We start from the raw sequence: 11,728 nt of genomic DNA on the forward strand, positions 1-11,728 counted from the left end.
TGCATCGACTGTTGCAAATCTATTTTTGGTTTTTGGTTTCCTACTACCGCTCCTTTGCAAGTACCTCAATTAGATTTTTTTTTTTTTTTCGCATCCTTTGCCATGATTTTGGCAGAGGGAAAATGTCCATTCACGCACGAAATGAAATGGATTGGTGCTACCACAGATGGTCCGTTATGTTTCTGAACTTTTCTGACACACATTGTATGTAACCTTTGTTGTTGCTAGTTTTGCCTTGTCTCAGTTACAACCTTGTTTAAAAATATACAGTATATATATATATATAATATATTAAACTAGGATTTTTTTTTTCATCCATCTCTCCATTCTATGAGCAACAGCTTATTAAAATGGACATTGTAATGTCATTTTTATCTAAGGTCACAAGTTTCAAGTGTATTAAAAAATGTGTCGGGAACTTGACTTTGTCCAAGGATGTTAATTCATAAGCATTTATATGGAAGTAAATTAGTGCCACCAGGGTTTGAATTTGAAATGTAAAGTGATCACATTTTCAATAGTTGCTACAATTCGCTGTCTGAGATTGACCGTCTGTGCCACCACGCAGGGTTACTTCAGGTCAGAACCGAACAGCCAGCCAATCCAGTTATGCTTTCTTAGTATGTGACGTCACGTGACAAAGAAAGCGGAACTGCGATTGGCTGGCTGTTTGGTTGTGACCTGAAGTGACCCTGCCTGATGGCACAGACTTTAAATTTTAGACAGTGAATTGTAGCCGTGTGAATTTCAGACAGCGAATTGAAGCCAGTTGAATTGTTAACATTGAAAAGTTACACTGAAATACAACTATTGAAAATGCGATCAGTTAACATTTCAAATTCAAATCCTGTTTTCTGTGGCATTTCAAATTCAAATCCTGGTGGCACTAATTTACTTCAATAAATTTAGGATAGTGATTCCCAAACATTAGTACATTAGTGTGCCGTGAGCGCTCTTCAGGTGTGCCGTGGGAAGTTATCCAATTTTATGTAATTGCTAAAAAAAAAAAAAAAAAATATTCCAAGAAACAATGTATCTTTATTCATCCAATTTTATGTAATTGCTAAAAAAAAAAAAAAATATTCCAAGAAACAATGTATCTTTATTCATCTATTTATGCCAGTGAGCCACAATGACAGACAGAACAAAAAAATCCTCTTCTATGAGATGGCAGGAAGTACATACAGTAATTAATCGATCCATATTTGGAGACATTTACTTTTGTTGGTGTGCCGTGGAATTTTTTCACTTGTAAAATATGTGCCTTGGCTCTATAAAGGTTGGAAATCACTGATTTAGGAGAATTGCGGTCGCACTGAACCAAAAAAAAAAATAAAAATCCAATAAAATAGCACAATTTTGGAAATGCCGAAAAGTAATCGCGCACATTAAAAATTCACAATTTTTATATACATTTATGTTGGCGTAATGGTTTATCATTGTAATGGTTTTTCTTATGTGGTTTTATGACTGCTACTTTACTAATGTATCACTTTGTTCCATGTCTCTTTTTAGTAATACTTTGTACTTAATGAACACATTTCTATATTTCAAAGTGATATTTTGTAGCTTAATATGTTATCTGTTGTGAATCATTACTGGATTTTCAAGACATAAGATACTGTAAAACATTGTCAAGGCAATATTTGTCAGTGAAATCCATTTTTTGTCACTGCTATTTTATTCATCATTAAACTGGCGTGCTGTTCGTTTTTGAGTCACTCTTGCAAAGTGAAAATTCTTTATCATTACTTTATGTACAATATGTGTTGAATCTTTGGGCAGTATTAATTTGTAAAATTATGTTTCTACATCTTGTCTCAAGCTGTATTTAAATTATGCAGGAGGGTTTTTCTGTATTTTTTGTTTTTGTTTCAACGTGACGCAACCCGATACGTTTAAAATGTGAAAAAACCTGACTAACCGCGGCACATTTCAGGTATCAGATGATGAAGCGATTAAAAAACCAAGTACATGAATGGGAGTGCGCAGTCTGGACATCGAGTGTAAAACCGGAGCTTCTCTGTAAACGTCAAGATTTTGGATCTTTCTTGAGAATGACCATCGCAGATTTCTCAATCGAATACGATGCAAACAATCCGCAGAACGTCTTCACAAACGGCGACACCCTCAGAGGAAGAATCGTCGTGGAGGTGTTGAAAGAAACGCAAATCAAATCGCTGACTTTGGTCGCAAAGGGAAAAGGAGAAGCCCATTCGACGGCTGAGGACAGCAGTTTTAGTGTTTATGAGAAATATTACACCGTTAGACAGCAAATCTTGGAGGAAGCAAGACAAGATGGTAAAGTATGATTTTGCCACCCCCATATTTACAGCCATTTTCCTGTTACAAATACTTCACTAATCTATGTTAAGCCTTTAGAAATAAAATTAATAGAATGATTTGCAGCTGAAACTTTTCCGGGTACCAAAGTTATCGCTCAAGGAAGACACATATTTCATTTTTCCTTCAAGATTCCTGACAGGTACGCGTTTTTTCCTGTTTTGCCATGTCACGATTTTACCATTCTTCAGGTCATTTCTGTGGTCTTTTGTTTTCCTCCACAGGGAAATGCCATCGTCATTCAAATGCACTTTATGTAAAATTGTTCACAAACTGAAGGCCGAGCTTAAACAACCGATGAGGTTGCTGAAAAAAACGGAAACCTCCTTCAAATTTGTCTCGAAACCAGCGGTGGACATTCCGGGACTTATGGTGAGAAAAGTGTTTCTGGTGGATGAAGTAACAAGTAAGGTATTTGTAAGAAACGCATTCATAAGGTGGCACGGTGGATCAGCTGGAAAACTTTGCCCTCACAGCACTGGGGTCCCGGGTTCAAGACTGAACCTGCCTGTGTTGAGTTTGCATGTTCTCCCCATTACCTGCGTGGGTTTTCTCTGAGCACTCCGGTTTCCTCCCACATCTCAAAACATGCAACATTAAAGGACCTTTCTGATCTGTCAATCACTCGTACAATAACAACCAATCAGATAGCTGCATCATCTTAACCCCTCCCTTGACACGCCCCTCTCGCCGTATTGTCCCACAAGCAATGCTGGTTGTCAGTAGCGTGCGCTTGGAAAAGTTAATGTTACAAAGAAAATGGTCCTCAGATGCGCTTGGGGAATGTGCAATTCTGATGAAAGATTACAAGGGGCCCGCTCGATTCATTTTCCAAGCCTAAAACACATTGTTGACCAATTTTTTTACGATGGATTACAGCTTGCGGAAGAGCGCGTGTACAACTAAATGTGGACAATGTCAATAAACAAGGCTAAATGTTCGAAGGTAAGTGAGGGAGAAGCCTCTTCTCTGAGTTTGATTGAATTATTATCAGTGCTTTATACATTGTAGGAGAGCCACTTTCACTTTGTTAGCGTATCACTGACCTGCTGAATGACGTGTGTCATGTTTTATGCCAACGAGTCGGGTTAGTGATACGTAAATGCGCCATGTCACACAAATGTCTATTTGCCGATTTGTATCACATCAGACTTTTAAGACAGAGCACTAGTTTCCATTACGAGCCAGGTCAAATGAATACACCCACTCACTTATAAAGATTACAATGATAGTACTCGTGATCTTTCCAAGTAAAAAGTACTCACCCTGCTTTACATGCGCAATACGCTTCCACTATTTTATCCTGTTGCATTTCAATATGACGTTTGTGAGGCGTCAACGATTCGCTGTAACTCTGACATTGCATCCTGCTCCGTCCAAAATCTTAATTCCGTGTACATATCTTTGGTTGAAGTAGTCGTGACCTCTCTGTAGAACTCTCTTCGACAAGTCTGACGTATTTGGCATAAAACGCACCCCAATATTGTCTGGAATACGTGATAGAGAATCGACTTCAAACATGTTATGTTCAATCACCATTTTCGAAGCTTGTGGGACATGGATAAGGGGGCGGAGCTTAAGATCGCCATCGGAAAGGTCCATTGGACACTCCAAATTGCCTCTAGGTGTGATTGTGAGTGCAAACGGTTGTTCGTTTTCTATGTGCCCTGCGATTGGCTGGCAACAAATTCAGGGTATACCCGATGGCACCTGAGATATACTTTAGCACTCCCCGGACGTTTGTGAGGATAAGTGGCTAAGAAACCGGATGGAGGGATGGATGGATGTACATTAATAACTTAACATTAAGTGTTTTTTTTTTTTTTTTCCTTCAGGTGCCTCGGCATGCCTGCAAGAAGACAAGTGTGAAATTCTTCGGCTCTGGGACAGTTACGATGGACGTTTACACCGACAGACTGGGATACAAGCAAGGTTCGTTCATTATTTAAGCGTGGAAGACATTTTGACACCCAAACAAACAAAACCCCATATTTTGAAGTGAGCAAAAGTACGGAATGATGGGTAGTGTTTAGTTGCGACTGCATCAAGTCCGTGTTACCCTTTTCCATATTATAGGGGAAACGCTCCGCGTGCGAGCTGAAGTTCAAAACCATTCAAGTCGTTCAGTGACGCCAGTATTAAAGTTCTACCTGAAGGAGAATTCTTTTGGAAACGGTCTGCAAAGTATAGTTGTGAAAAAGATCCTTCAGATGGAGGCCGCGGCCGTTGCGTCCGGTGGCACGGACGCGGTGATGAAGGAGATCCCCGTTCCCAGACGACTGCCGCCCTCCATGTTGAACTGCTGCATCTTCAGGCTGGAGTACGAGCTGAAGGTGAAACAACCGCTCTTATTTCCTCTTTCTATTCCGCTATTAAATTCAACAAATAAGTAGTTCACATAAACCCAAAAATATATTGTGGATGAAATAAGCAGTTATAGGTACGCACATCAGCATGGCGGCAAAGTGTGTGTGTGTGTATATATATATATATATATATATATATATACTAAGTATATACACTGTATTTGGGTAGTTTCAGGCTGTCTGATGATCGTAAGTACTGTATTTGACTTTGTTGACAGTATAAATGAAAATGCTATTGTTCAAGTATGAACTCCAAAATGTTTATCATGCAGAAAACCCAAAGCTGCAAGGCCTTCAGCAAATGAAAATGACCAAAACTTTCATGTTCTTAAAGGGCCCACTGTCATAAAATACATGATTTTCAGAATGTTATTAATCAAAAAAACTGCAACCGGTATGGACCCATGCATTTTTTTTTTCACCACAAAACATGTTGACGTATATGGCTTTTTATAACTCCCGCCATGAAAATCCTCTCGAGGGTTTTGTTTTCGAGAAGAAGCAGGAAGTGACGTACAGGGCAGTAGCGCACTCAAGCGGTCTTGTCTGTTTATACTAGTTTTACCTCCTGGAAGGTAGCTCGTTGTTCCATCGTGTTAGCCAAAATGGCGGCTCGTTGTATTGCTGGATATTGCTCGAACACTTGGGAGGATGGATTCACTCTTCATACTTTTCCAAAAGACCCGGTTCATCGTGAAAAATGGATTGCAGGGGTGCAAAGGACGAGAGCTTCGTGGGTTCCAAATGACAGGTTAGGTGTGTATACAGCTACTAAAAAAAAAAAAAAAAACAATAGTTAGGTGGAGGGGGACATAATCCGTAAGTCAGGGGTGCTAAATGTGTCGATGTGCCACCCCTCCCGAAGCCGTGATCGGCAGAAGCGGAGGTGGTTTGGCCGTGATCCGCACTTCATCTACATATGGCTCGATACGATAGGGTAATATTGCCCCGGTCACTTCACTCAATCGTTAGATGTTCTCTTCTTTTAAAAGGGCTTCCGTGTCCCACAGTAGGTGGGCGGATGAGCCGCCGCCGAAGCCGGCCTGGCTCATACATACTGTCTAGGAATCTGTTGTTAGTTAGAATTGATCCGCATATCATCTAAATATTGCACGTTGACTGACAGGTGCACGTTGACATCAAATACAACATCGACGAGGGCGTCACGATCCCAGTTGTGGTCCTTCCTGACTTTCGGCGACAGCCAAGTTCTGCGGCATTTCAACCCGAAACATCCGAGATCGCCAACCGCCCGAGCTGGAGCGACGCACCTCGACAACAAGCGACACCCCAACATTTGGACGCGCCCCCTTCCTATGAAACATTGTACCCCTCTTAAGTGTGAATTTAATGCAAGTGGACTGTTTAAAAATAATAATAAGATGGATGGCAATAACAGTTGCCAGAGGGCAGCAAATAAAAATGTTGACGTTGTTAGCGCAGAAATATCAACTCGGGAGATCAATTTTGTACATTATTTAATACCTGTAATTTTGGACAAAAGCATGCCGAGAAATATACTTGTTATTGTCCGAGATTTAGAAAAAATAAAATGCATAATAATGCTACGCATCTAGCTTTTACTCTGTTTACTGACTTGTAGTAACTCATTTTGAGCTCTCGTTTATTTTCCTTTTGTAGCTTTTGTTTACCGTTGTGGTGGTTCATTGATATTAATAGTTATTTTTATGAAATACCTCACATCACCTTTTCCTCAATTTTAAAACAGTTAAAATAAAAGGTAAACATGAAATATAATCTCGATTACATGCATATATATATATATATATATATATATATATATCTTTTTTGATTAATCTTGTAGTGAATAGATTAAAAAAAAATCTAAATCTGACTATTGCTGTAAAAAAAAAAACATATATATATATATATATAATTTTTTTTTTTTTTTTTAAATTGGGATGTCATGTTATCCATCCTTCAACGTCATGCATTCTTCATCTGGTTGTGGCAAGCGAGAAAAACAGGTTTCGGAGATCCTCCCCACCATCTGTTCATCAAGTTGCGCTGTCATTGAAACCAGTCAATCAGTTTCCGCTTGGATTTGTCAGAGGCTTCAATATATATATTTTTTTTAAATCATAGAGTAATTCATATTTATCTCTGGGGAAAAAAATGACCGTCAAAAATTTCTCCATTGAATATGACTCCATCAACAGCCAAAACATCTTCACAAACGGAGATACAATCAAGGGAAGGATCATTGTGGAGGCCTCGAAAGAAACTTCAATCCAATCGCTGACCTTCATTGGAAAAGGAAGTGCGAGGGTTTCCTGGCATGAATATTACTTTGAATATGATCATCTTTACTACTGGGCCGATGAAAAATACTATGAAATCAAGCAATATATCCTGAGACTCGGTAAGGAATTGTTCAGTCCATTACTTTTTATATTCTGTGTTCGTAACGAGCAATAATTACTTCTACGTTTCACTCCTCCAGGTAGTGAATCCGTCGCCAAAGGAAGACATGTGTACCCCTTTTGCTTCACGGTCCCTAACAGGTATACGTGTATACTGTGCTTATTCATGTTTATGCAGTGAATACTCGGTTCTCGGACGTCTCCCGTTCTCAAACAAATCGGTTTCTGGATGAAAATTTTGAGATTTTTTTTTTTTTTGCCTCTGATTTCGAACGAAAATCCAGTACTCGAACCCCTCCGAAAAAAAAAAATGGAAATAACATAAAGCGCGCAGCCCGACCAGCTGACCCACAAACGCGGTTTTTAAAAAGTTATTCTACACTTTTCTTAATTAAAAAAAAAAAAAATTACAAGGCTGGGGGCTAAGTCGCTACAGATAGGGCAATGCACTCCCAGCATAGCCTACTCACATTTTAAGAAAAAAAATTAACATATTTCTTAAATTATTTCATTATATAAAGTATTTAAACTATACATATATTTCTACTATACCATTTATTATCAGGAAATTTTTTCAAGAAATGCTTTAAAAAGCCAACATTTTTTAGGCTTGGACCGCATTATTTCTTTTTCCATTCATTGGAATGGGAAATATGGATTTTGATTTCGAACAAATCACTTTTTGATCCGTCGTCTGGAATGGATTGCGGTCGAGAACTGAGGTTATACTGGATTTGTCTTTAGCTCATTTTATTTTCAAGCCAGTTAAGTTACCTGCAATTGTGCTTTACAGGAAAATGCCATCATCGTTCAAGTCGTCGACTGGTAAAATTGTTCATAAGCTTAAAGCGGAGCTTAAACAATCGATGAGGCTGACAAAAACAGCGAAAGTCCACTTCACGTTTGTCTCCAAAGCAGACATGGACATACCTGGGCTTATGGTGAGGCGTTTGTTGCCGTGATTGATCATAATTTAAAATCGTGGGTTTCCTCCCGGCACTCCAGTTTCCTCCCACATCCCAAAAAAACATGCAACATTAATTGGACACTCTAAATTGCCCCTAGGTGTGATTGTGAGTGCGACTGTTGTCTGTCTCCATGTGCCCTGTGATTGGCTGGCGACCAGTTCAGGGTGTACCCCGCCTCCTGCCCTTTCATAGCTGGGGTAGGCTCTCCCACGACCCTCGTGAGCATAAGTGGCTTTGAAAGTGGATGGATGGACAGTTTTCATGCATTTTTTCAGAACTTCCAACATTTTTGATGCATTTAAAAACAGATCATGGAAATCAATTTACTGCGTCTTTAAAACTGTTTTAAAGGACTGGAATGTAGTTGACATTAATTAAAGAACAGATTTGTTCTATCTTGCAGGAACCTCAACATGAGATCATCGATAAAAAACTCATAGGTTCTGGAATTATTGCGATGGATGTTTACACAAAAAGGATGGGATACCAACAAGGTGTGTATGTGCATCACGTTTTTTTTTCCACCTCACCCCCCCCCCCCTCCAAAAAAAAAACAGCTTGTACCACTTTTTATAACAAAGCATAATGTACATGGTGACTCCGCGAAATAAGAGAAATGTTCAAATGGAAGCTGTGTTAGCTTTTTGGACAGTGGATTGCAGAAAAACAGTCCGGTGACGAGGCTGAAGAAAGTGAACATCAAGCTGCATGGAGGGATTCACCCCCTTGAGGACGAGGCTTTTCGGCAAGCAAAGGTTGGTTTGGAAAAATTTCAAAAGGGTTACGCCGTCAGAAGCGTGGCGCTGTATGGTGAGACTTCCTCCGCCGACAACGATGCTTCTCGTCGTTATGCCGAGGGAGAATTTGCACAAGACATCGATGACAATATGGTGCGAGCTGTCGAGTTTAGCAAGTGTGTTGACGGGGGTCTGTCCTTTTGAAGCAGAAGGGAAAACAAAGATATAAACCTCAGTTAGACCGTCACCACTGTTGGATTAATTGGATAAATTGTACGCAGTTATCCCATATTTGCTCTCTTGTTTTGCTTTTAATGCTTGATGCTATATGTGCTTAAAGTGATGCAATGTAGAAAGGCACAAGGTGGAAGAGAGGGGACTTTGTTGTAATTTTGTCTCAAGTATGCAAAGTATAAATACTGTACTGTTGACATATTTTAAACATTCTGGTACACACACACACACACACACACAAACCCAAATCCCACTCTCAAAGCAACATCGCCAGCACAGTCGTCTACGAGTGAAGAATGCTAATTCATCCATCCATCCATTTTCTTAGCCGTTTATCCTCACAAGGGTCGCAGGGAGCCCCGGAACCTATCCTAGCTGCCAACGGGCAGGAGGCGGGGTACACCATGAACTGGTTGCCATCCAATCGCTGGGCACATAGAGACAAATAGTCGCACTCACGATCACACCTAGGGGCAGACAAACAGTCACACTCACAATCACACTTAGCGGCAATTTAGAGTGACCAATTAACGTTGCATTTTTTGGGATGTGGGAGGAAACTAGAGTCCCTGGAGAAAACCCACACAGGCACGGGGAGAACATGCAAACACCGCAAAGGCGGGGCTGGGATCGAACCCGGTATCTCAGAACTGTGAGGCCATCGCTTTCCAGTTGAGTCACCGTGCCGCCAATGTTAACTCAGGACTGCAATAAAAATGTTATTGTTTTATTAGTTTAACAAGACAGCAGAAGTTTCTGAGTGATGAATGGTAACTCTACAGTTATATAATGCGATAAGTGTTTTATAATGTATATTTATATTATAGATTTGCAATACTGTATATATTATTTTTGTATGGTTCTATTATGAAAGATTTAACTTAATACTTGTTTTTGTCTAAAAAAAAAAAAAAACGTGAAGTACAAATACTGATTACATATTTTAAACATTTTGGGACCCACAAAAACCCATCCCCTGCTACTTTGTGGTTTTTCACTTTTCGCCGGTGGTTCTGCTCCCAATTTACTGTGGAAAAACGAGGGATTACTGTAAATGACCCTGAAAAAGAAAAATGGCTCAACTGACTCCAGCCTCCCCAACATCAGTTACATATCATTTTACATACCAGATGATGGACAACGTGGGGACATATTGACAATTCTCGGAAGTTACTGTCTAGAACTGACCATGTAGACCAGAGACAAATTACCTAGTCAAGTTGAAAGCTTTCATCCTTTCACTTCCCCACTAGTGCGACTAAATAAAAGTGTTTTTTTTTTTTTTTTTTTTTTGCGTGCCCTTTGCAGGTGAAGATCTCCGAATCAAAGTGGACGTTCATAACCGGTCATCCCGCACCTTGAAGCCCAAATTTGTACTGTACGAAAAGCGGAGTTACTTTGCTCAATGTAACCGGAAAGTCTCCACGAAGAAGATCCTCAAAGAGAAATGTGAGATGATTGAAGCCCAAAGCAAAGAGACGATGGAGAGCGTGATCGCCATCCCCAGGAATCTGCCCTCCTCCATTCTGAACTCTGCCATCATCAGGCTGGAATACAGGCTGAAGGTAGGCTGAAGGTTTTATTGCGCTTGAAGGCACCGCGAAGGCGAATCATCTGTATCAACTTTCGTGATTTTTGTTGAAATCTGTCCAAAAATTTCAATCTGTCATATCATAATTGGCATGGCTTTGAGATATTGAAAGCATTTCAACAATAGTTGAAAAACCCTAAAACTCTTGATTTCTGATTCCATAACTCGTTCATAAATTTAATGCGTAAATGTGCTGGGTTAATTCAAGATTTTGATGGTTTCATGGTTCACAGAACAAAAAGGAGAAACAATGTACAATTTTCACAGATCTTTCTGGACATCAAATATGAAATAGACCCCCAAATCAAACTTCCAATCGTTGTCCTGCCAGCCTTTGAGGTTCCTGCAAGAAACCTTCCTACAGATCCGGTTGCTTGTGGATTTGAGGACTTTGGGAGCTCAAACCAAAAGAGCTGGAGCGAAGCAACCCAAACTTCGGATCTTCCCCCACCGTATGAAGCACATAATGCGTATCCCACCTTGAGTAATTCTGACAAATCGAGACATTTACTCTAAATCCCTGAAAGGAAATGTACGGTGCCAATAAATCAGACTCTAGCCTTTTTTCTTGTATGTGTGGGTGGAACAACCATCAAATAGAACTGTTTTATTCATTGTAATGTTATATTTATGTTAATTGTTTGCTATACTTTGTCACTTCATGAATAGCAATGGAGAGTGTGTTAAGGAAGTGAAGAATCGGGTCCAAGCGGGGCGGAACAGCTGGAGGAAGGTGTCTGGTGTTCTAAGTGACAGAAGAATCTGCGTTAGGATGAAGGGCAAAGTCAATGAAACAGAATTGCACATCCAACAATGTGTTGGCAGTCAAACACTGACAGAGTGACTTTTGTCCTTACATCATGTTCCTAAATTAATCCAACGAAGCACCGCATAATTAACATGGGTTTTTTTTTCTTGCGTGGTTACATTTTTTTAAATAAATTTGAAAAAAAAAACATACTGCTAAAACAAACTCATATTTGATGTGACCCACGTTATTTTAAAGCAGAAAAAGCATGACTTGACTCAGCAAAACAAACGTGTGCACTGTGGTTGTGGCAGACAAGAAAAACCGGTTTCCTCGGATCATCCCCAGCGCCTGTCG

General features: G+C 39.8%; 2 protein-coding genes across 2 annotated transcripts; both read left to right on the forward strand.

The window, feature by feature from the left end:
• Positions 1-1,967: 1,967 nt before the first annotated feature.
• On the forward strand, positions 1,968-6,272 carry LOC133499467 (arrestin domain-containing protein 3-like). Its single transcript, XM_061817514.1, has 6 exons — positions 1,968-2,301; positions 2,410-2,485; positions 2,568-2,715; positions 4,179-4,275; positions 4,420-4,676; positions 5,836-6,272. The coding sequence occupies exons 1-6, from the start codon at positions 2,058-2,060 to the stop codon at positions 6,046-6,048; spliced, it is 1,035 nt and encodes a 344-aa protein (XP_061673498.1). The 5' UTR covers positions 1,968-2,057; the 3' UTR covers positions 6,049-6,272.
• A 559-nt stretch (positions 6,273-6,831) lies between these two features.
• Positions 6,832-11,522, forward strand: LOC133499573 (arrestin domain-containing protein 3-like). The gene is made up of 6 exons (XM_061817736.1): positions 6,832-7,092; positions 7,174-7,234; positions 7,887-8,034; positions 8,465-8,555; positions 10,341-10,597; positions 10,891-11,522. Exons 1-6 carry the CDS (start codon positions 6,846-6,848, stop codon positions 11,137-11,139), a joined length of 1,053 nt encoding a protein of 350 aa, XP_061673720.1. The 5' UTR covers positions 6,832-6,845; the 3' UTR covers positions 11,140-11,522.
• The last annotated feature ends 206 nt before the right edge of the window (positions 11,523-11,728 follow it).

Source organism: Syngnathoides biaculeatus, chromosome 4 (genome assembly GCF_019802595.1).
Source record: "Syngnathoides biaculeatus isolate LvHL_M chromosome 4, ASM1980259v1, whole genome shotgun sequence".
NCBI lineage: Eukaryota > Metazoa > Chordata > Actinopteri > Syngnathiformes > Syngnathidae > Syngnathoides > Syngnathoides biaculeatus.

Coding starts and splice junctions, on each gene's coding strand:
- LOC133499467 (XM_061817514.1), top strand. CDS start 2,058: ATGACCATCGCAGATTTCTCAATCGAATACGATGCAAACAATCCGCAG. Junction 2,302..2,409: donor GGAGGAAGCAAGACAAGATG/GTAAAGTATGAT, acceptor AATGATTTGCAG/CTGAAACTTTTCCGGGTACC. Junction 4,677..5,835: donor GGCTGGAGTACGAGCTGAAG/GTGAAACAACCG, acceptor GTTGACTGACAG/GTGCACGTTGACATCAAATA.
- LOC133499573 (XM_061817736.1), top strand. CDS start 6,846: ATGACCGTCAAAAATTTCTCCATTGAATATGACTCCATCAACAGCCAA. Junction 7,093..7,173: donor GCAATATATCCTGAGACTCG/GTAAGGAATTGT, acceptor TCACTCCTCCAG/GTAGTGAATCCGTCGCCAAA. Junction 7,235..7,886: donor TGCTTCACGGTCCCTAACAG/GTATACGTGTAT, acceptor TGTGCTTTACAG/GAAAATGCCATCATCGTTCA.